This window comes from Emydura macquarii, unplaced genomic scaffold (assembly GCF_026122565.2).
Source record: "Emydura macquarii macquarii isolate MOO-44397 ecotype Brisbane River unplaced genomic scaffold, CSIRO-AGI_Emac_v2 contig_2205, whole genome shotgun sequence".
Lineage (NCBI taxonomy): Eukaryota > Metazoa > Chordata > Testudines > Chelidae > Emydura > Emydura macquarii.
The window spans coordinates 33,176,084-33,202,135 of record NW_027132342.1 but is presented as its reverse complement, the minus strand read 5'-3'; the positions used below and the strand labels follow the sequence as shown (position 1 = coordinate 33,202,135).

Here is a 26,052-nt window from a genome sequence, read left to right as displayed (position 1 = left end):
TAATGCAGTAAAATTATTCATCCTGAGCCACTTTGCTCTCTGCTGCTCAACCAATTCATTTTTACTGTAGTAGTTGTAAAAAGGCCACCCGCTCAGACTGAGAAAAAAAGTGTTTGGTGGCAAGAGGAGAAACACTTGTTCTGAAATAGACAAACTAATAATAGGATCATGTTTTAAAGATAAGATTGATGTAAAATGAAATCTGGGTAAAGCCTTCATCTCTGAAATAAACTTCTGATTGTAAGATGTATTGTTAGATCCCTCAAGGTTCTGTCTTGGGTCCAGTATGGGTCAATATGTTCATTAATGACTTGGATAATGGAGTGTAGAGTATGGTTATAAAATTTGCAAGCTGGGAGGGGTTCTTAAAATCTTTGGCGGACAGGATTAGAATTCAAAAGGACATTGATAAATTGGAGAATTGGTTTGAAATCAACAAGATTAAAATTCTGTAAAGATGTGCAAAGTACTTCACTTGGGAAAGAAAAATCAAATGAATAAATACAAAATGGGGAATCACAGTCTAGGCAGTAGTACTGCTGAAAAGGATCCGGGGATTATAGTGGATCACCAATGGAATATGAGTCAACAATGTGGTGCAATTGCAAAAAAAAAAAAAAAAAAAAAAAAAAAGGCTAAAAGTTTTTTATGTAGGACATCAGAGATAATTGTTCTGCTCTACTCAACACTGGTGAGTCTTCAGCTGGGGTGTTTGGGGCAGCACACTGTGCATCAATTGGAGGGAATTCAGAGAGCAAAAAAAGATAAAAGGTTTAGAAAATCTGACCCATGAGGAATGGTTAAAAAACTGAACATTTAGTCTTGACAAAAGAAAACTAAGGGGAAACCTGATAACTGTTTTCACATATGTTCAGGGCGGTTACAAAGAAGATAGTGATTAATTAGTTAGATATTAGGAAAACTTTCTAACTGTAAAGATAGTTAAATTCTGGAATAGATTACCAAACGGATGGTGTGGAATCCCCATCACTAGAGGTTTTTTAAGAATATGTTGGGTACGTGCCTATCAGGAAGGGTATAGGTCCCCTCTCAGCATGGGGGGATAGATTATATGACCTCTTGAGGTCACTTCCAACCCTACATTTTTACGATTCATTGATTGTATTGAAAAATATTGGAAGTGCTATATTTTCCTACTCTGGTGACCTCAGAAAATGTTGGGAAATTTTCTATGATTAGAAGTGATCTTGAATTCAGCACAGTTGAGTTAAATAAATATATATAATATGTTCCTGGATTACAATTAACAAGCATAATGACAATGCAGCCAACAGCAGTAGAATATGAAGTGCTATCCTGGAGGAGGGAGAAAAAAATCTGACTGTTATTAGTTCCATCATTAGATCTGAATGTTCTATCTTAAGAACATTTATGTGTCAGCCCTATTATCAACAGATATGCTAACATAATTTATAACAATTTTCATCCAATCAGATATCAGGAGAGCATAAACTTCTGTAAAATATAGGAATCACTTAAAAAAAAAAATACAAAGCTGTTCTTGTTAAATTGCATTTTAAGACGAGGTTCGTGTCCTCCAGCCAGCTTATACTCCTTTCTCTTATAAGGCTGACGTGAAGAATACATTCTTACTTTATTTATCTTTTTTGCCATGGGTAAACCAAAATCATATTAGATCCTTCTCAATCACTACACGTGTAACTGTTAATTCTAGCAATGTTATTCTTGATGAATGTTAACTGGGAAAATGTTAAACCAGCCTAGTAATAATAAATTACACAACAAGAAATACGGGAAGAGAGTTTCTAGACATTTAGCTATTCTCTCATAATTGATATAAATGGGAATATTACTGAGAAAGGTCTGTGCTTAGAGATGATTTCTAGTTACCATTCCTTTGTGATGTTCCAAAATCAGGAAATTCCTTTAATAGGTTGTTAGGCACTTTGAAAATGTGCTTCAAGCTAATTTTGTTGTGGAAAAATCAGTCATCTAGAAACTTGCTTTAATCTGATATCCTTTTCCAGAACATAAGATATTGATTAAACCTTAACTTCTATTTATTTGTTGGGACACCATTTGGGTAATAGTGTAGCATTCCTATTTTTTTTTTCAAGTCTGAACTTGAAACAACTGATCTGTCAAAAGCTCCTCCACATCTGGCCATCGATCTTGAAAAGAAGGGGCACTTTGAAGTATGGCCTCTGGAGTATTAAATGAAAGCTCACCAGATCTTTGAGACTTTGAGCCACTACCTTCAGCTGATTGGTTTAGATACATTCCTCCTGAAGATGCCATGACCTGCAAGCCACTACCCTCCCAGTTTCATATTAGTGCTGCTTGCAATCTGCAGCTCTTGACAGTTTTAAGCCCCATGTCATCAGCACATTGTCAGATACAGCTGTTTCCACTCTACCACTTCAAAATGGTTTGATTAAATATCTTACTATAACAATATACACAAAGACACACACACAGAACAAATGGGTAAAGAGAACTGCACCTTTTGGCAAAACAAATACACTCTCGACTCGATAGCTTAATCACAATGTGGAAAACTAAAGCATTGCTTGACTTGAAGGGTATATGTAGATCGCTAACGCAAGACTATGTAAACAATTTTAAAAAATGCTGTATACCACGTTTTTTCCAAATGCTTGCAGATTAACACCATACATGCAGAGTTCATTGAAATATCAGAGCCTTAATCATGACATCAAATCTTTACTAGGTATGGAATTGCCTAATTGTTGAAAATAGATTCCTTCTAGATTCCTGGAAATCCCTACCATCTACTGTATTATTATGCTTCCAATGCTTCCTTATAGTCCATGTTGTTAATGTATTTTTTCATTTATGGCAAAAGGTCCTAAAAGACAAGATAGGTGGCTTCTGTAGTATTATAAATTTAATTTTTGTCTTTCACTATTTACTATGAGAACTTGAATTTTGATTTTGCATTTCATCTACTTTGGCTTTGCTTTCATTACTGACTGGGGGCACCTTGTGAAGGCAATGAGTTTGTTCTTGTAGAGTGGAAGCATCAACGGGGGGTGGGGTCTGGCACTCTAAGTAAATTCAGGAGTGCAGCACTGCACCTGCCTCCTTTTCTGTCTGTCAATCCTGGACCAGGATCAAGGTGCTACTCTCTGACTTATCCAGAGTTACTGCATCTATGAACTGGATTGGCCTCTCTGCGCTGTTACTGTGGGACAGCACTGCAGACAGTAACTCGTGGTGGAAGAGTGCCAGTTCAGCGGAAGGATGGTGTACAATGCCTACCCTTTCTTGATAGAAGGTCTATTCTCTGGTTGCTGAACCTGGGCATTGAGCTCTTATGTCTGCATACAAGAAGAAGAATACATTTAAAGAAATAAATAGTAAATGTCAGATCTTATTACCAACATGTATCTCTGTCCAACCTGAAACTCCCAGGCAAACCTATATACCTAAAAATTGTTTTAACATGTAACTTCCTCCTTGTGCTGCACAAACACCAGATTTCCATATTTGCCTCCCTCCTGAATCTTTGGCAGCCCTTTCAATTAGCCTGAGTAGGACTACTGACTACAGCAGCAGAGGTGAGTCTGTGGAAGATGACTGAATCTTCCACACACTGAATTCATCCGATCATCTTCACTGAAGACCACTCCCTGTTTGCTCAAGTCAATCTCTATAAACTTGGTGCCAGCTTCCAATATGACAGTTCTGGCACCATTGGCAGGAGTGGATTATACAGCATTCCTCCTACCTCTTTCTTTGCTTACCCAAAATCCATCCCATGATCCATTCCATGTGAATCCATCCCAAAATCCATCCCATGTGAATGCTTTTTTTGGTCCTGCATCCAGTAAACTGTAGAATAAACACAGATGTATACTTCCAGGTCTGTCCCCATACTTGCTTCTGGATGTCCAGAGAATACAAAGGTGGAGGGGGGGTTAAACTCCTACTGTTTGCTTGAGCTGCCAGGTCCACATGCACCATATGCATAACTCCCTGCTACAAACACCATCTGCCTGTGAGCATCTCACTGCTAAAATACCTTCCCAACGATCCCAGACTTCTCATCATTGCTGAGTTGGATGGAGTGGGGAACTGCTGCAGATTCCATTCACCATCTCCTGGGCAGCCCAGACAGTGATGCTTATGTCTCTTGCTTATAGTGGAGAAAATTGCACAGGCTCTAGCCCCTGATCTCCTCTTGACTTTGCTGCATTTAACCCAAGTGCTGATCCACTCTCTGGAACTTGCTTAGAGGCATTTGCCTGGGGTACATAGACTGCTTCCCTTCAGCTATTAGGTGATGGTTCATTCCAACTCCTACTGAACACTTTTAAACTGTTTCAGTACCTTATACTAGTTGCCTGCCAGGAGACCCTAAAGATCAGTGCTTGCTGATGTGAAGAGCCTTGTACTAGTGAAGATTAGTGCCTCTCTCTTGTCTTTATTCAAAATATCCCCCCTCATAACAATCTTTGCCTGGGGACAAGGTACCTCCCAGAAGACAGTGTTCTTGGAAAGATTATAGTTAAAACTGGATATTTACCAGCCATATTGAAGTAGAATATCTGGATGAGTTGCCTAATTTGAAAAACAAGTTGCTCAACTGTGGAAAATACTGAATTTCCTTTGGGATGTACCGGAGAATATTTTACAATCGTTCCCTACAGTGCTCTGCACATACTCATGCCGGCTAGGAGCTCTGTAAAAGCAAATGTTCTAAAACTGACCACAGTTTTCAGCATTATGGAATGCTCAAATCCTTTCCCGAGCATTCATGTGCTCCATCTTCATGTGTGAGCTGTGTCTGTGGGAGGTATCGAACCACACTATGACTGTTCTCTGTTTTAATATTAAGGGAACAAAAATAGACAATGAGGAAAACAGACACTAACTCTTTTCATTTAGAAATAAATCTTTCTGTTTATTCTCTTTACTGCAAACAGTCTTATCTTTTTAACAGTGAAAATAGTTAAATAGGCACATTCTGAGCCTATTTAAAGCAGTCAGTAGAACCCTGTTGTGTGGGCCTAGAATTTGGTTAAGAGGGTATCCCTTAATGTAGGGGCTTCCTATTTTAAGAGTATACACTGGCTGGGTATCATGCTTAAATAACCTTAAGTACTTTTAAGCATGGTTTAAAATATACCCAAAAAAGTGTTTTGCCTGCAAACATTCTAAATTACACATGGTCAGTTAACCATTTTGGACTTGATTCTTCTTTCATTTACACAAGTGTCACATGCTTGTCTTCATTATTCCTGATTTATTTCCCTGTTGAAAGAGAATCATGGCCTTTAATTACTGGTACTATTTTTTAAAAAGAAATAAGGCAAAGTATGAGACATAATTATGAAAATTATTTTTCAAATAACAAAATTATTTATCCAAAAATAATCTGCAGAGCAGAAAGGGAGAGACTTGTTTTTGAGAGATTTGTTTTGTTAACAAAATATGATAGTGGGGAGTGCTTTCATTTTTCATCTGTGGAAGATTTTACCCTTTTATGCTATATATTAAATCTTTCTCATCCTAATTATTGCTAGATATATTGTGTAGCTAATCTCTGTAGATTGTATAAACTATAGAATTTATATATTTATTTTAATAGACATGGAAATTTAATGAGGGAAGCAAGTAAACAATTATGAAATAATCCGACTGTTCAATTTGATATTAATTAACCCTTTGCTCATCATGAAATCATCCAGCATTTAATCTTCAGAATTATAGGAATAGTAATTTAATGTTTTGAATTAATTAGAAAAACAATCTTTCTGATCACTGATCTACTGTGTAATATTTTTTTCAGATAGTACATAACTCTAGTAAGGCTGTAATACATATAATGAAAATCTTTGGGCTGTCCTATTATCTGTAAGTGGCAGAGCAGAGTAGATTTCCTTAAAACTTTTGAAAAAAGTGATTTTTGTCAAAAAATAAATAAATAAATAAAATAAAATAAAAACCCAACAAGTATGTATGTAAAACAAAACATTTGGGGGTAAATTTCTCAATATATACTACCTCTACCATAATATGCAAAATCTGCTTGTGTGAATAAATGAATTTACATAAAATGTTGTAATTGCACAAAACCATGCATGATTTTTATTAGCATTGTTACACATATTCTAAGGTGCTCATCACATTGGTACTTAGCTACCAAGAAATTCTGATTTAAGGACTGCTTATTTGGGATTAGAATGCAGGATTTGTCGTAAAATTTCACAGGTGAGGTGAGTAATTATTTTGAGTGAGTTTTATTTTCAAGACCCCAATTCAGAAGATACTTAGGCATGTGCCAAACTTTAAGCACAGGTACCTTACTGAATGAAGGCCTAAATGACCATAGATTTATAAATCAACCATTTTTGAGTTTGGACATACACCATGAAAATGCATATGATGTCTTTACGTCCAATCTCTGGATATGCCCAGTGCTTAATCAAAATTTGAGACAGAAAAATATCATGAGATCATCTAGGTCTGTCTCTGTGATAACAGGTTTCTTCCCTATAGTATTTCATCCCGGGCTTTATAGATAGATTCCCAAGATTACTGTGCAGGATTGGAATACAGAATAACCGTAGAATGGCTATGTCTGTACTGCAGTGTATAACTCATTTAATAAATAATTCAAAAAGCAGGTCTGTGAAACTAATTTATGGGATGTCACATTCTAAATTTGTAATATTGATTTATATAAAAGAGCTCATCATGCTTTGGGGGGTGATGGGAGGCAGTAGTCAGTTTAAACTATATTTTGTTGGACTTCTCGGACTAGGAAAAGATGCATCACAGTCACCCCTATGCACTTGATTGTATTTCACAGTGCTGTAGTAATAGAGCTGTGAGTGCATAGCTACCAACCTTACTTCATATAGAAAGCAGGATTGCCTACACCTTGTGAATGCCGTCAGTGTCAATCAAAAATAAAGTGCCATGAAATTTAGAACTCACAGCAGTAGATTAGCATTTCAGAAATTAATCCGTCTGTTTGAACTCAATTAAAAAGAATCCATCAAGGTTTTCTCCTAATAGAGTATTCCAGTGCTGATTCTAAAAACAATGCGATGAATTTATTATCCAATTAGAGCTGATAAGGACGTGGATTTTAATGCTCATTAAATAAATCGAACAACTCTACATACCCAGTAGGGTATTTTGCAATAAATAACTTCCTAATTTTCTGTCTAGCCTATAGTGCTGATGTATTTTCCACTCTAGGAATGATTTCTAGAGGCAGGTTGCTATATCTAGTTGCATATTTTCTTCATGAGCGCTAAATCTTTTATTGCCATAGTGCTAGGGGTGGGTGGAGTTTGTTCAGAGCAATAAAGATCTCCTACTGTGAGCATCTGTGTCACTAATAACATTGCTCTGACAACTATCATGTGCTATATCTGTCCAGTATTTTTGACTTGGCAATTTTGACACAGCTGTTTCTTGCAGAACATCTAAGTGGCTGCATTCAGTAAAAGCACCCTAACATTGTGCTGTACTGTGCCTGCTGAGGTCTGCGGGTGGAGGGACTCTCTGCATATATCAAGATCCACACAAGGGAAGAGAATGCGTCAGAGCTAGGTGTGTGGGAAGGGACACACATCATCCCATGGAACTTGTTAAAAATTGCTGTATTCCCAGGCTGTATTAACTTTTCTTTTGGGGAGGCTGCAGCCAGAAGTGGTACATCTCCTGGTGATATGGTGAGGAAGGGGGTTTTTCATTTCCCTAACTGAAAGTCCCTTTCAATGCGACAATCTGGACCACTGTATCTGAGAAGTTGAAACACGTGATGCCATTTGCCACAGTCAGCTGCAGTGGACCACAAAGCATACATTTAAATGGACATTCCTGCTATTTTTGTAACATATCCTCAAAATGGAGAGCAAACAGCTATAATTACTAAGCTAAGACAGTTCTGCTAATTCTTAGGTACTTCAGTATATAATTGTCTTCAGTTCTGGAACTGGAAGTAACTGTATTTAACCTGACATATTGGCTTGTTACAGTGCTGTTGCTGTGGTAGTTCACTGCCGTACACTAATTTAAAACAATCCTAGTGTTCAAGAAAATACCCCTTAAGATAAAAACAAAAAATATTCCACCCCATAATAAAAATCTGAAGTGAGTTCACATACAAGTACATTGAGTGCCTCTCGGACATTTTATCTGACTATTGTTATTTCTAGGGAGCGATATGAGTTACCAGAGCAGAAGCTGGTAACCCCAGAATTCTTCTCCACCTCTATGTACTGTAACTGTACATAAATTATACTTCTAAATATATTTAAACCCTTCTGTTGTGATTTTTGAAAGCTCTTTTGTCCTTTAGTTCTATTTGGAAATCTTGGTTTTGGCAGGCGTATTTTTGATGGTCCACAGATTTGGCACTGTACTTTTATCCTTAATAGAGGAAGAAAACATTTCCTGCACATAGAATATGAAAAACATAGGCTCAGCAAAAATTTCCTTTTTGGGAATAAATATGGGCTCCAAGGAAAGAGCTACTATTACTAAGTATTACTAGGATTTAATTTCCACAGGACCTGATGTATGTGCACTACTGATGGGCGGGGGAGCTCAGGTTCTATGGTGAGAGCAGGACCCCAACATGGGAGGGGAAAGGGTACACTCTACTGGGGCCCGAAGGCCCTGGAGGGCCCGACCCAGGCTGCAACCCCCATTACCATGAGGAAAAAATTTTTTATGGCTCATGAGATTGTATGTATGGAATGAGGGATTGTTGTATGTGTGTGAGTGGGGGTGAGTGTTACAAGTTTGTACTGGGCCTGAAAAAATTATGTTTAGGCCCTGGGTGAGAGTGTATATTATAGTGGTGTGGCACAACCACTATGGTTAAGTTTGCATGATAACTTCTCTTTAAAGGTTGACTTTTCTAAGTCCTCTAAAATTGACATGCTTAATTGGATTCTGCTGAAATTTGCCGAGTCTTGGGAAGGTGCAGGGTAGGGTTAGTTATCCACATTTAGGGTCATTTCAGTTAGGGGTTGTGGAGATATAATCCCTGCAAAAAAATAGGGAGTTTTCCAAAAACTTTCTAGGTTTTTTTTGTTTTTCTGCACAATGCCGGAGATGGCACTATTCCTGTGATACAGGACACAATGGACTCTATCGGTCAATTTTTACCCAAGACAGTGCATGACAACTACTAAGTGTTTTGGGGAATCAAATTGTGAATGATATTTTAAAACAGGTTCATTTCTTCGCTTGTGTATCCGGTCTGGGAGGACTAGTGTGCATATGATGATAAAGGGAAAAAATAAGTGTTTTTTTGTTCTTTAATAGTGTTAGATGGAGTACTGCTGGTAAGAGAGACTGGTGAAGAGCTTGTACATTTCAGCAACTGTGGAGTTAGAAGAGTAATGGTATGTTTGTTAATGGGGCAGTGCTGAAAGAGGGCAGAGTTAAGGTTGCAAGGACAACCTTAATTATGCATTTCCTGGTTTCCAGAAGTTGAGTTTTACTCAACTCAACATTTTTCAAGAGGACAACATACCACCAAGCAATTTTAAATCTGTGTTAATATAGTTGGTGTTTGTTTTGCAATTAGATATTTTAAACAAACTAGCTAACTAGATGGATAGTTAGGCATGTTCTCCAAACTGATCAAATTTCAGAAGTGTGGAAATGCTCACATTATTATAATTATTAGTAGTAGTAGTAGTTATTTTTGTTTATTGATTTGTATTTTTATTATATTAACACCTAGAGGCTCCATAGTACATAGGCACTGTTCATACACACAGAACAAGATGGTCCTTACCCCCAAAGAACTTACATTGTAAATAGATATGAGAGAGAGAGAATATTTTGCAGGTGGTGAACTGAGGCAGGTAGCGATTAATTAACGTCCCAGTCTTAATGCAATACAGGAAGTCTGTGGTAGAGTCCGATATTGAACCTATATCTCTTGATTCTTAGTCCAGTGCCTTCAGCAGAAGGTCAACCTTCTTCTTACTTTAAAAAAAGAGCAAATTTTAAAAAGAAAACATTGGTCATAGATGACAGCAACCTATAATCATATTGGCTTTAGAAAGCTAATATTCATTAGCTAGTATTTAGTAATAACATTTAGGAACAAACTTTCAAAGTAGTATATGTGGCTCTAATATTCTACACAATACTTTAAAATGTACCTCTCCTGATTATTAATATTTATTACTTACATAGCACTGCAAATGTACACGACACTGTATAACAGATCAATTGTGTCAAATAAGATAGCACTGGTAGGCGCAAACCATAACGTTTTAAAGGTGTGTGGCAAGTGTCTAGTTCCTTGTGCGCTGACCGCCATTTGTCCTGGGACCACAGTTTGGGAACTGCTGCCTTAATAAATCTTCAAACACCAACTATCAAAATAAAATAATCACACTTAAACTGTAAGTTCATCATTTTAACTTGCAGTGTTGATTTATTTGCTGAATACTACACTGAAAACACCTGCAGGTTACACACTGCCAAGTGAGACATTAATTCATATGTATTACATGGAAAACTGTATTTCACAGAATTCCTAAGAGGGCTACCAGTGTGCCATATTCCTTATTGCCTGGGGCTCCACTACCCCCATGAGTAAAAATGAATACAGGACAGAATTTAGACAAACCAGTTCAGTCTAGTAGCACTGATGAAAGGAGCTGAATGATCTTTAGAGGGGGCAAAGCAAAGGCAGGGAAAGAATAACAAATCTCTTCTAGAATTAGAGTTTGCAAATACTTGAGGTCCTCTGTACAAAGGTTCCACAAGAAAACAAATATTTATGCTCTAGGTTCTTCCGGACAACTTCACTAGTGTCTATCTTGTGTCAAAAATGTTGTTTGCACTATAGGTCATCTTAAAGGTATATTTATTTATTAACAAGGTTGTTTTCATCTTTGCCTTGGGTTTTTTCATCTTTGCCTTGGGATTGACTTGGCAACTCTATAAATCTGCACAATTTACAGCAAACTGAAGTTATTTTTTTCTAACATTTTAGAGCTGCGTTCAGATATTATTCATTGACATCTAAATTACTGGAATCATTTTAACTTCACTTGATAAACAGTAAATTTATTTTCCTTCCAGCACAATTGTGGAAATGTGAGTTGTTGGAATTGCTTCCAGTGGTGTTGCCAGGAGTGACTTAGTTCAAATGTAAACTGTGAATGGAAGCTCAAAATGTAGCCTAAAATGTCCTCCCATAATTAATCAATCTCTTTTGTGGCCTACCTGTTTTTTCTTCTGCAATTCTGTTCCGGGTTCTTATACCAGACCCATCACCATAATTTTAACCACGATTGTGTTATGCTCCCTACGTTGATATGCATCCCTATAAAATTAATGCACTGTGTTGTGAGATTCTGACTATTTGTTATCAGAGTTCAGAGCAGCTGTGTGTATATAGATATATATATATATAAAAGAGCCTGACAAACCAATCAAAACAATATAAAAGTAGCTCATAACCTAAACCTCTAGAGTCTAAATATTGGAAATCTCATGAGGTCAATACTTCCTCAGATTTTCTGGACCAAAAATGCCACGTGAACAGGGAAATTCAGTAGTTTGTTGTGATTTTACCCAAAATTAGGAAATGGTGAGACTGGTCTGTGTCTGCTTATGCAGCACACATCACTGCATAAACCTATGTAGTGATCTATATATAGATTAGAGTACTCTCTTCAATTCCCTCTTCTTTAGGAATATGTAAAATTGCAGCTTTTTCCTTTCTTCTCTCCTCCATTGATAAAATGCACATGGGTGAGGGTGGGGAGGATTGGTTGCTCCTTTTATAATTATTATTGCTATGGGAAAGCTGCAACAAAGATGATGGGACTAATTTTGTTTTGAAGATGCTCAGTTGTATGAGCAGCTCTTTTCTTTTTGAAAGAGTGGAGAGTTCCCCGGTTATGGGCCTACTGATGAGAAAAGCTGTGTCTCCAGCTTCCGCTAGCCTCACCCTAATCATTGAGAGTTCCATTTCCCCTGGGAAGTCTTGGTATTGCAGTGGAAGTCTGTCTTTAAATATCTCATTCTTAATTCACTGACATCCATGAAGGTCACAACTAGAACTTTAAACTCGATCTGATATTTGATTGGAAAATTGGACTGAAGAATTCTGATCAACCCAGGTTTGTCAGCAAGGGACAATCTGCACCACCAGGAGGCTTTTTTCCCTCTTCAGTGTCTGTGTGAAAATTGGAGGTAGGAAATGTAAACAAAACAAGATTGATATCTGTATATTAATGAGAAGAGGGATGAGAAACAGAGATAAGAACAGGAAGAGAAATCATACACAATTTAAATTTAATGTGTTAGTTAACCACTCTGAAATTTCACCTGCAAACAGGTTTAATTTAGTTTTGAGTCAAAGTAAGGGTCTTTGTTTGTTTTATGCAGACTGGTTTCCTCAACTCTAACTAAAGATATTCCCTTTCAACAACAACTGTGTCTTGTCACTGTTTACAACAAAGTATTTAATCTTTTTTACAGTAGTAGAAAAAGGGATGATTTCACACCTGTCAGATTTTATCATTTTATGAATCTTGGTGAAGCGACTGCTAGAGATCCAAAATATGCAAAAAAATTGGAATTCCAAACTCAGAATTTCAAAGCTACCTTTCACTGTTTTATGTAACTCATTTTCAGTGAAAAAAGGCAGCTCTTTTCAGAGGGGGAAGGGGATTTAAAAAGCTTGATTTTTTTCCTGCAGAATGGACCCATTTTCAGATTCACAATGAAAAATCTAAAAATTCAAATGTTTGTTCACTCCTGCTTTTGACTCTTTTACAGACCTCTACTGACTTTAAATGCTGACATAATATATATTAGTGTAATAGATACAAGGAGGTCTCTCACTTCTGTACATGAATATTCTCCTCCAAGAACAATATTCACTTCCTTTGGCTTACTGTTTTTCCTATCTCTGTGATCTGTTGTCATTATTTGTAGCTTTATCTGCCTTATTTAGATTGCAAGAGTCAGTAACTTGTCTTGGGTCTCTCAGTGACACAGTTATAAGCAATCCGTTTTGTTTTTTAGAGAAATTGAACTAGACTGGAAAAACTTAAAGTTGTTTTAAATTCATAGGAGTTACATTCATATATTAAGAGCGAACCTAAATAAACAATTGCCGATTATCATTAAATTAGTGTTTTTTTAGAGACCAGTTAGTTTTGATTGCAGTCATATGCACAGACATTCTGTTCAGCCTTGCAGGTGTTCTGCCAGACTAAGTAGATCATGTCATATTCCCTTACCTTACCTCACCTCACATTTCTGATAAATAAATAGTATGTGGTGTTGTTTTCCCTCAGACAATAACAGTAAACTGTTTTTCTTCTTTCCAATAAAAAGTAGAAAAGCTCATTCCCATTTTCAGAAATACAGTGATGATGTGGAACAAGTGAACATTTAGTCCATTATCGTCTATGATTTTCTGTGGAATCTTTTAAAAAAACAAAAACAAATAAACAAACTCTCCAGTTTGTCTTAATGAGACAAAATATTGTTTCTGAAAGACCTTGCACAATAGTATAGTGTCACTACAGATGACACTTCCATTTTGCAAACCTTACATTTGCTGGAAATGCAGGCTTTCTAATTAATACACAGGCTACTCTTGTTAGAGAAGCTAAATAAGTTGTACTTCTTAAACTGCAATGTTAATTAGATAGAGTTAAGTATCTTAGTTAAAACGATCACATTGCAGACATTAGAGCACAGCTTGATTTATACAAACAAAAATTAAGTCATTTGAAGATATTTGTATGAAATTCTAAAGTGCTGGGAAAATTAGATATGATTATTGCATGCTTGTACACTATTGAAAATATTTGGGGTGGAAAGCTAGAGGAGTTTAATTAGAAACACTTTGTGAGATCTGGAAAACGTACTTCAATGATTTTTTAAAAACAAATTTTAACCATAATATTAAGCAACATTTCATTACTAGAATGAAAGCTATCTAAAATGTTCATCATGATTTCCATGTGGATGACTGATTACTGAGAGGTTATTTTCAGTTTATTGTAACAAAGCAATTGATGCATAACTATTGGGGAAAATATCTAGACCTACCCAAATTGCAAATGTCCTTTTGGGATTCTCAAGCTCTCAATATGATCTACAGCACTTCATAGTTGTAACTTGTTCATTCATAACTTGCCAATATGAAATACAGCATGCTATGAATTTATACGAATGTCCATGGCAGGTATCTTTCACCAGCTAAGCATAATATATATGTTCAGTTTTGAATAATTTTCTGTGCTTTTCTAAAACTGGATATTTTTCTCAAAATTGACATGGAAAAGAGATTGAGTGAGTGAGAGCTCACACTGGCTGGAGAGCCATTGTATTATGCTAAGAAGTTGTCCCCTATGGATGTTGTAATTTGAGAAGCAAAGTAGACGAGTTGGTGTTCCCATTTCAATGCCAAGTTCCACAGTTCTTTTCCAGTTCACAGCTACAGTTTCTTTAATGATGCTGGTGTCCAAATCCCTGAGCAAACTGAAAAGTTGAGCAGGCTTGTGTGTGCAAGCCTCCCCCTGTATTCCTCTTTCTCCCCCCCCTCTGAAATGGAAGGCTGTTCTCCCTTTTTATTTAAAATACTGTAGTGTATGGATTTAAAGTACACAGCTAAGGACTTTCAAAAGCACTTTAGGGCCAGACATGTATAAACAAAAATTTCATACTGTACTTATTCTGGAATTAGCCATTAAGGAGCAGTTCTTCTGATTTCAGCTGTCAGTGGAATTATGACAGCTTACACTTGCTGAAAATGTGTGTATTTTATTTTCAGTTGTTAGGGTGACCCAGTTGTTTACTTATGTTACTTTTTGCTCCTGCCATTTATAACTTGATGTGTCATCCTGATTTATGAGACTAAAATGATAGATTAAACTACACAAATGATGTGTTCTGCTTAAATATGTTTTTGGAGGGCAGTATTTTTTTTAATTTTGTAAAAAAAAGATTTTATTTTGTTGTTGGTTGGTTTGTATTTATTTGTTTTAAGACTACACAAGTCTGCCACCTCCAGAAGTTACTAATTTGTGATGTTGTCTGACTAAATATGACAAATATGTTACGCTGTGAGAGGCTCTTCATCCATTGCGGAATACTAGCTAAGGTCTTCCTGCACATCACTGTTACTTTAATATTGTAGCTGGGTCTGAGTAGTGGAGATTGGATACAAATCTGCATTTCCCCAGAGTTCAGGCTTGTTATTTGGGTTTGGCCAGCTCTATCCATTGGCCAGAGTCATGACGTTTGGATTTGAATCCAGACTTCCCCAAGTTTAAGCTGTTTGAGCCCATTTTCATTTAATGCAGTTTTGGAACTTGTGCTAATTAGAACATATATGTGTTCAAATTAGAATGAAAGGAGCTCCCCACCACATCCTCACTTTTTATCTGACCCTTTGCTTTTAGTCACTGCTTTCCTCATTCCACCTCTCCATCTCATCCTCTTCTTTCACCTCACTTCTCTTACCTTCTCCTGCAGAACATACATTGTATGTAGCTCTGATACATCACAGTCTACTCATGTTTGCGATTAGTGTTCTGACTGATGAATGTAATTCAGGCACAGCTTAGAGTGGATTACTGGTTATAGGCACTGCAAGAGTCAAGAATAGATCAGGTGTTTAGGAACTACATGTGCAGTGCTCCCATAGATTAGGAAGGCAGATGGGAAGTGGGAGTTGTATTTGAGAGTGAGACTATCACGTGCATATTGGGACATCTGGCAACTCTAGGATTCTGTCCTGTAAATAAATCCACATGCCTGCACCTTTCTTTCTATGTGGATTTCTTTGACTTAAATGAGACTGTATATAGGAAATACGATCTGTGCATTCATATCAATTTGCAGAATCCAACCCTGGCTTTGAAGTGCCATCACTGAAACATGACGGCAACTTCTAGATCATAGTCTAACTTTAAAAGTAACATTTTGGGGTCTGTCAAAAATAAATGCCACTGTTGAAATGATTCAGTTGTGCACACTTATCTTTAGCAATAATAATAAAAACAGAGCTGTTGACATTTTGATTGCCTTAAAAAATTGCACACTGCACTATGGCAATGACACCAGTAGTAGAAGTTCAAGTGAAAATCCTTGCCATCACTGTAAGGAGGATAAAAAGTCACGACAGCACATTATAACATGATTACTGACATGATGAAGTGGCTGACCATGCTTAGTTTTCAGACTTAGTGATCCATTCTACAACTAAACCTGTTTCTTTTCTGTTTTATCACTCAGGCTTTTTCAATCAACTCTATATGTTTTCAGTTATGAAGCTGAAATATCTGAATATTTCAGCGACATCTAACCAGAAAGCTTAAGATAAACTATTTGCATGCAGCGTATCTGCATCTTTTCAAAGGATGAAATTCTAATTGACAGGAAGGCTTAAAAGAACAATTTAAGATGCGTTAAATGCACTTTAGAAGTAAAATACCTTGTTGTGCACCCCTGAAGCTAAGTAACCATTCTCCAATCAGTCACAGAAAACCACTGCTTTTATAGAGCAATCAAATCCACTGAAGTCCTCAGCTTTGGCTTGGCCATGCTGATTGCAACATTTGGTAAATAATTCCGATGTCATTTTAAAACCTAAAGAACATAATTATACTACAGAAATTCATAAAAGACAGGAGCAGCGGGGGAGAAGCAAGGGAAGGAAAGCAGGAGGAATATTGATGACTGCTGCTCAATGAATTTTTTTTAGCGTTCAGTCAGTGGAGACATAGCTTGAACCAATGAATTTACTGAAGTGCACGTTAGGATATTTTGTTTAAACAAAAATCATTTCATTTGAAGCTCAGAAGCTACCATCTCCAGCTGTGTGGTCATTAGCCAAAGACTGTCAGCTGTGAAAAGCACTTCCATTGAAGTAACAAAACAAGTGTTCTAGTTTTCACTACCTGTCACCAAACTGTTGACTAGTGCTGTTGTCAGCTTTACCCAGAACTAGCTGTGTGTTGGTGGTAGATGAAGTGATAACATGCATATTTATATCTGCATGAGCTACCTAATTCTATTTGGAACTACTTTTAATAGTTATTTGTGTATGCAGTGAACACAAGTTGATGAACAAAAAATCCAGTGCATCTGTCAGATAATTGTTGATCTTATATATATGGGGCCAAAATCTGGTCTTGGTTACATCAGTGTAAATATGAAGCAAGTTTATGGAATTCAATGGAAACATTTTGGATTTCCATGATGTATTTCACAGAAGAGTTTAGTTCCCAGTAGTGTTTTTGTATGTCACAGAACATTCTTCTCCTATTGTGGTAGTATGGAAGAGGCTTGGGAGTATTTCACCAACATAAACAATACCCAGTGTTTATGACATGATTTTTATTTTGTTATTCGTTAGTTACTTTGTTAGTCTCCAAAAAGCTAAGGAAAAAAATACACCAGAAAAAACACTAATAAGGGGAATCATTCCCAACAGAACATAAAAGACACCATTAATACCTCTGATAGAACTGCCAGTCAGCTCTTGTGACATAAAGCATCTGTCTCATAAAGGAAATGAAGGAAGGCTTGTTTCTCTTTTCAAGTCTCTGAATTAGTAGGTAGTGTCATTTGTTATACAGTGCTACAAGCCCTGTATTTTTGGAGTGGTAGCTGCCAACTACCTTTGTTAATGTACTGAAAAGTTTCATCAGCTGTTTTTAATAAAAGACAATATATGTGGGGGGGAAACGGAAGTGATTGTTCCTGGCTCTCTGATCCCAGCCCATCAGTTACAGCTGGCAGGGTGTGATGACACTGATGTATAATCACTCACCTGGAATTCCTGTGTTTGTTAGAATAAACCACTAATGCCTCGATACTGCAGTGATTGGTACTCTGTGAATCCGGTAGGTAGTTGGCACTCAGTCTCTTTTAGGAAACCTGCAGATTTTCTAATTTATAATATTAGAGGAGTTGGCATGATTTTTCAGCTCCATCTAAATTACTTCATGCTCATTTTACATTGATAAATATATTTATTTACCCTGAACATTAATATGCTAAACCTATTTGCTGATTTGCTGGAATTTCAAGGGAAAAAATGAGTTTCCAATTTCATCAGAGAGATCCAAACAAAGCAAAATCAGTAATTATACTTTTTTTAGCCTGCTATAGCAAAAACATTTTACACGATTAAAAAAGAACGTGGCATAAGGAAGGTTTGCTCATGTACGTATGGAAATAAAACTTTTAATCCTAAAGCCCTTGATATCTTGCCACATACATAAATTGGATTACAAATTTGCAGAGGCAAAAGAAAGAGTGGAGAGCAATATTTGAACTAGTACAAGAAAAAGGTCTATTTCCCCGACACTATGTTGATGGATGCTTCAGAATGTAATACAGTGCAGAGTATGTTTGAATTGAGAACATAATCTACTCCACAAGAGTTTTTCTGATATCTTTTCTATCAGATGGCGCATGTGGCAATCAAGCAGGTTTCTGGATTGCTGACCCATATCTGTTGTCTTCTGTGACTACTTGCTCTCTCTGTAAGCTCATTTTCTGATGTATCAATTTATAAAACCCACATTGTTTTGACACTCTGGCTCAGTTAACATCTTAAAAACAAAACCTGAGCCATTAAGAAAAGATCTTAGGGCCAGATATTGTAATTGGATCCATGCAGACAGACCCTTACATCTGCACAGAGCCCAGATGAAGGTAAGATACTCCACATAGGGAGAAGGATTTGTCCCAGTGCAACAAGCTGCAGTATCAAGGTCCATTTCATTATAGTACAATTCAATTTTTTTTAAAAAGAAATATACAGATAGCTTCTGACTGACACTCATCTATTCAGTATGCAGATGTTCAGCTATTGTTTTAATGCATCCTTTTTGTCAAAACGTACTTACTTGTAAGGAGTTTATTATAGTTCCGTTAATTTCAATAAAATTAATTCTGTGGACTGCTGAGGCATAGGGTGGTAATGAGGAGGTTAATGCATATTGTACATAAACAAGATTGCTCCAGGTGCTCAAATATCAGTTTCCCTTCTCCAAACTGAGAGTGAATGCAAAGGGAAACTGTGAGAGTTGGAGATGCTTTACAAATAGCAGAATTTCCTACTATGGTTGGTTTTTAAGTGATTCGGGGGGATAAAATAACCTGTCATGTGTGAGCAAGAAAAAACAAACCCAGAAGTAGTTAGGTTAGCGTCATGATGTTTATGTTGTTTTGCTCAATTTTGAACTCACTGAAACCTAATGGCTCTGAAAGATTGAATCATATTTCAATATTAGTGGGATTGCTTTCTTAATAGATGAAAGTAAGTAGGAAGGAAGAGAAGAGGCACACATACAGCATAGTACATACAGCAAATATAGCAGGTATTTCAGAGGGTGGTCTTCTATCTAAGGTTCCTAGTGCAAAAATTGTTTTATATAGAAAACTCATTTTAAATTGAGTCACCTTGGAGTGGATGGAGAGGTGGAAAAATTCAAATTACAGGTACTTTGATGAACCCAAATAGTTGTTTGAGAGGCATGTAAAACCTAATCACAATGCCATGCCATTATCACAGCATCCTGGGAAGGCTTCCACTCTGGGTGACAATCCCCAGTTCTGTAGCAAGTAGGAGATAGACAGCTCTTTCTCCTGTCTTTTCTTTCTCTTAAGAGAGACAAGGTGGATTTGATAATGTCTTTTATTGGACCAGTTTCTGTTAGTGAGAGAGACAAGCTTTCAGCCACACAGAGCTTAAGAGCTCTGTGGCTCAAAAACTTTTCTTTCTCACCAACAGAAGTTGGTCCAATAAAAGACATTACCTCATCCACCTTGTCTCTAATATCCTTGGACCGAAACAACTACAATGATACTTCTACCTCCCTTATTATTTCTGCTGTCCATCTTATTAGAAAGCATCTAGTGTTTATAATATTGTACCCACAAGAGATAGCAGAAAGTGATTTTCCAGTTAACTTTTACACATTTTTGAAAGCTGATGAGTGATGTCCTGAACCACTTGCTCCTCAGGATATGTCTACATAGTAGCTGGGAGGATGCTTCCTAGCAAAGTTAGACAGATACACTAGCTCTGCTCAAGCTGGTGTTCTAAAAAGAGCTGTGTGGCCAGGCGGCTCAGACTTGCCACCCAATTACAAATCCTTCCGGGTTATGTACATATCCGGCTAGACCAAGCTGCTGCCTGTGCCACCATGGCCACACTACTATTTTTAGCATGCTAGCTCAAGCAGAGCTAGTGCATGCCTGCCTACCCATGCTAGGAAGCACCCTCCCACCTGCTGTGTAGAAAAAAATAGCCATCTTTGCCCGTACTCTGCATAATTTGGGATGCAAGCATTCCTGAGGCAGATCCAAAAATATGGGTGACCTGGACAACTCACGTTGAAATTTGTCTAGTATCTGTTTTTATTTTAAAATCCAGATGCCTCAAGTAGATTTGGAGTTGGGGGATCAGGTGCTCTGCAGATTAAAAACTCCTCTCACTTCAGTACCAGAAATCTTCCTTCCTTGCAGAATACCCTTCATGTTGTGAGCAATTTTAGGTAATTTTAGTTCCTACTACTGTAAATGACTTTTTATTTCATAATTACATAATGTAAGGGGTTTTTTAAGGTAAAACAAGAATGTGAACATGACTCAGCCAAATGAGGTATGAAACATTTCTATTAGTAAGGTAAAGGGCTTGTTAATTTATTGTTTTATGCATTCTTGACATCTTTGTCATTAATATAGCATAGTTGAAGTTTCTGCCATTGGTAATTTTAAGGTTATCCAACCATTCATTAAGAAAGAGTTACCAAAGCCTGCCATAACACTGAATTTATATGAAGAAGAATCTAAAATGGGTATCCTTGAAATTTGTCTTTCTTTAAAATCTGAGTACAGATTTTATTAAAAGAAAGAAAAAGAGAGGCAGGAGTTCCAACGTGTTAGCTAGTCCCACCGATTATAAACTCTTTATTGGCATTGGGTCGAATTGAAATTAAATTCTTCTCTTCAGTCCGCTATTGGACTACTTTAATTTTCTCTTGGAAACTACGGTATGCTGATGTTACCACATGTAAAGCTTTTATGGGGTCTGTGTTTTCTCATTAAGGAAAGAAGTCTATGCATGTAGACACCAGTGCCTGTCCCGTTTAAAGCACAAAGTACACACTTAGCAGCTGTTCAAAAACTTTTTCTTGTTATCTCTATTTGTTTAAATTGCTAAATTGCTTCCATAAAATGCCTGCAAACATAAGGGAATAATTTGTTTAAATGGATCAAGATTGTCTGAAAGAAAAACTGAAACAACACTCTTAATATTTTTCCTTTCCTTCTCCTGTTCCAGTATCCGGCTGCCCTGATGAATCTTGGAGCCATTCTTCATCTCAATGGTAAACTCAGAGATGCTGAAGCAAACTACCTCCGAGCTCTCCAATTTAAGCCAGATGATGTCATCACACAGTCAAACCTTCGCAAACTGTGGAATATCATGGAAAAACAAGGCTTAAAGACATCTAAAACATGACACAGAAAAAATATAGGAACTTTTTTCTTTAAATTGACTCACATCCAAAACAAAACTTCCCGAAAGTTATCTGATCAAAGCTCTCATTGGACTTGACTGCAAGGGTCATGGGTCTTAATTGCTGCTATAAGAACCTATTCTGGTTTTTGGCATGATTTTTTTTTTGCCAGAAAAATAAAGGGAGATTCTTTGGGAGCTTCATGAGTGACTTAAGTATTACCCCATAAAAATAAAATTAAAAAAATAAAACCATAGAACTTACAGGAGGGTATTTTGGCATATTTGACAAGTTATCACAGTTAATTCCATATTGCTCATTTTCATCTGAGTTCTTGAAAATCATACTATCCTGAAAACACTAAGGGAAAACTGTATAGCGTACACCCAGCCACAAGGGAGTAAAAAAAAAAAAAAAAGATAATACTAACTTAAAGTATTTGCTGAGACTGTAACTCATTAAAATGAATACTAAATCCAATGTGTTTGCAGTTTGTCTTAATGCTGCTGTTTCTGTCTTTAGGCCTGCCTGGTGATCAATTTCAGACTGACACAGTCCTTTTAAAAAACAAACAAACCTGTGACTTGCAGTTAGATGACAGTAGGGTGACCAGACAGAAAATGTGAAAAATTGGGACAGGGAATAGGGGGTGATAAACGCCTATATAAGACAAATCCTCGTATATCGAGACTATCCCTATAAAATCGGGACATCTGGCCACCCTAGATAACAGTATTTGCACCTGTTTACTGACAAATGCACGTATTGTTTCAGACTGTTCAAAGTTTTAAATGTAGTTTATTTCAGATAATCAGTTGAATATGATTTGCTTTGCCTATCCTAGACAGAGCAAGCAAGGACCAGCTCAAAGTGTGATATTGGACCAGTATAAAAGAATCTGGAAGCTATCAGTAATACCATGAATTGTCCATATGTACTCAGAAAACAGATGTTTGCCGTGATATCAAATAAGTGCAGTTAGGCTATAACCTTAAAACAAAGTTCTCTTTGTCATTAAAGAACACTGTGTTTTACTCCTTTCATGTTACTGTCTGATAAGCCCTGTTTTCAACTGGACCTCTAGATGCTGTTTAACTTGTATTATTTTTGCAAGGATTCAACAAGAGTGAGTTTGGGAGTGTTAGCACTCAGAAATGGTACAAATCAAGCTTATCAGATTTTTTTTTTTTTTTTTTGAAAAGGAGCTTTTTGGCATGTGCTGCCCAGGGCAGCAAGTAGCTAAAGGGACTGGCTTTTAGTAGCTAGCAGAAGATCCTCAAGATATTTTAGACCAAGAGGAGTGTGTAACAATGGTTGCCAATTATTTTGAGTATTGTTGACGATGGTGTTCTTTTTAAAACGATTATGTATTTGGATTCTAACCGAATATTAGGAATCCATTTTGTTTTCTGACATGCAAAGTTGTTACATTTCTAAAGTTGTTTTTTTTTTTTTTTTTTTTTTATTTGGGCTAGTTATTGTTTTATTCCTCATAAAAAGTCATAAAATAATTTATTTTAAGCTGCAGCATATTGATGCTTTACTCTGTGTTTTCCCAGGCCATTTGCTAATTGATTTCTTCTGTTGGAAAAAGTACTATATTTTATAAAAATTTTAGTTTCATTTAATGACCTGTTGGTATCCGCTTCAATGTTCATTTCACAAGTGGTAAATATAACATTAAGTGACGGAGCACCTTTAACTGAAGCAAGCATCTTCAGGATCTGTTAAAACCCTTTATAATGAAAAATCTTTTTTCCCTTTTAATTGTAGAGCACCATTCCATTGCTGTGTACTTCTGGGAGAATAGATTGCTGTATGTATTTATTTATTTATTACTCAACTGCAGCAACATTTTCTTTCATTAAGCCAGTAGTCTGCAACTGTTGCTATCTTCATTTGGCTTTTGCTGCATTTTTATGTGAGTAACATTTATTGTACAACTGCATTTATTGTATATTCTCCCCATACACGCTACAGTTTTAGATCTGTATTAAAGGATTTTGTGGGGTAACTCTTTCAAAGTTGGCATAGTCACAATTTGTAATAGTGTTTTGTCTTTTTCTGTCCAGTTAGCAATGCTGTTTTTTAATGACTAGATTCACAATGGGGATACCAAAAGGGCTGCATTTTTCTTTTTTCTTTTTTTGTTTCTTAACAGTGTCAAACCTTCTGTCAAATAATGATATGTCTGTGAAAGCAACATGGAGTGCTCAAAAGTTGAATTTCAACTTTTTCATCACCACCCATTGAAGCCAATGGTAAAAAATAAGATGGTGTCTGGAATTTATTCTTCCCCTTTCACTTCATTTCTGAAAAATGGTAAAAAAATAAATAAATTAGGTATTAGGCTATGACTGAATATAACTGTGGTATCCTGCAGCTTTATTTATTTCAAACTTATCATCAAACTTTGGCGATCTTAACTTTTCACTATGTTCTTTGTATCTCACTTTCAACATGTGTTCATTCTTGTTTAGTAGTTATCATTCATTGCACAACAGAGTGACACTCATTGATAACGGTTTAAAAAACAAGAAAAGAAAGAAAAAGGACTAATGGTAGTTTAACAAGAATGTCCCTGAATACATTTCAATATAGGACTTACCTTTCTTCTTTTGGAATAAGTTTAAAACGTATTTAAAATATATGTCTCTGCTCAGGGATTTATGGTGGATTATTGCAGACAGTGCTAAAAAAATAAAAAAAGAGCACAAGGCAAGTTTACTAAATTAAAATTTTATTTTTTGAAAAACTGTTATTTGTATAAATTATCGAGATTTGTAGGCTTTCCTTTTTGTAGAAATAATTGTTTATGTGCCAGATAAGAGAATTTCAATTTTGTTTTCAATAATAAAGCATTGATAACAAATACATGGTGTGCAAGCTTCTCTCTGTTGCTATACTGTAACTTATATTAACAGCATTTTATTAACTGTAAATTAATAACATATTAACTGTATACTTTTTAAAACTATATTGGATATCAGCGGCGTAAAAGTCTATTATATCTAGGCATTCTACTACGCTCTATTGACTTTTTAAAAGACATTCAAACTTGGATACAGTATGTAATAAATGGTCCAGTTAGTGAATGTCTAATTGTTCACATGCAGACAAATCCTGGTCCCAACCTGAATATTTGGCCTTGTGGTGAAGAGGCAGTCATTGTCCTCCAAATCATGGTTTCACCAATACCGCAGCTGCTGATAGCCCCAGAACTACAACAGTCCCTAAAAGTGCTGCTTCTCCTCTATATGGGAGACTTTGCCATGTGTGTCAAAAACCTATCCATGCAGAAAAGCCCTGCAAAGCTGGGATCCTTAGTGCAGTGAGCATCAGTTTTCCCACATCCTGATCCCTTTCTGGTTCTGCTTGGTTCGGGGACTTATGAACCAACGGATGGATGAGGGCAGGATTTCCTCTGCAATCTGAAAAGTGTTGATGGGTATGGCTAGACCTCATTATACCCAGTCAGGCTGGCTGTCAGGGTTTCACTTTTATCAGAGCAAATGAGCTCAGGCCCCACCTTCAGGTGAGTTGGAGACAATGTCACTTTGCTATGTATGTTTCAGTGAGACAGCAAAGCTTATTTCTCTGCACATCGTTTGTTAAGATGACTCAAACTGGAGACTAACTCACAGTCATGAAGCAGAACCTCTGTGCCCTTAGCCTGTACATACCCTCCTCCTGAGCTCCCAGCTTGTCCCCTCATCATTCCCCCTTAAGGCCCAGTTCCATCAGCTTGACGCCCCATACATTGAGCTGCCAAATCCTTATGTTCTGCCCTTACCCTCCCTGCCTGCAAGCATCTGAGGCAGCAGGCTACTGCCACTGCCTCTTCTGTATGCTCCTCACACAATGGCTGGACAAAGAAATCACGGGGTGACGGTAGAGAGACAGTCTTCTGGTCCTCAAATCACGCACCACAGCCAGCCCTTGCAGCTAGGACGAGACATTGCAGGGCAATCTTTGCTCCGTCACGGCAGCCTTTGTGAGATGAATGAAAGAGACTTTAGCCAGGAACAGGTACACAGAAAATCTAAGGGAATCCCAGGCAGCAATTTGAATTTGCTTGCCTTTTTCACTTACAATCTTGAAAATTAGATGAGACTCAGATAATTACTCGGACATTGTCCAGGCCCCACCAATTGGCTGCTCCCACAGCTTGAGAAAGCCTGCCTTAGTTCACACTCATGATGAATGTTTAATCATGCTGAGATGTGGTAATATAATGATAAAAAGCTGTCTCATAAGGAATCAAATATGTGCTGTAACTGGTTTATGTATGGAAGCCATGCTGTTTGCTGTAGTCACATGAGATTGGCTAAAGAATCACAGAGAGTCACTTTCTTCCAGCACCAATGAAGGAAATTCATTATAATTCCCAGCTAAAAAACTAGGCTCAGAGTATGCATCTCTAAATTAAGGGTAAAAACATGAGAGAGATGAGGTAATTATCCAAAAACCAAGCGTTACAGACCTAGGAAATTCAGACTTAGCATTACAATGAAAAGAAATTGAAACATGTTACGGGATGGAAATA

At 36.9% G+C, this 26,052-nt stretch overlaps 1 protein-coding gene across 6 annotated transcripts in view; it reads left to right on the top strand.

Moving 5' to 3' along the window:
* Positions 1-24,359, top strand: part of TMTC2 (transmembrane O-mannosyltransferase targeting cadherins 2) — a 330,806-nt gene extending 306,447 nt beyond the window's left edge. For 5 of the 6 annotated variants that reach the window (XM_067559869.1, XM_067559870.1, XM_067559872.1 and 2 more), the window contains one exon: positions 21,329-23,394. In XM_067559869.1, the coding sequence (XP_067415970.1) occupies positions 21,329-21,508 (180 nt within the window). In that variant the 3' untranslated portion in view covers positions 21,509-23,394. Of the gene's footprint in view, positions 1-21,328 lie in introns of all 6 variants that reach the window. The other variant, XM_067559871.1, reaches the window with a different exon arrangement.
* The last annotated feature ends 1,693 nt before the right edge of the window (positions 24,360-26,052 follow it).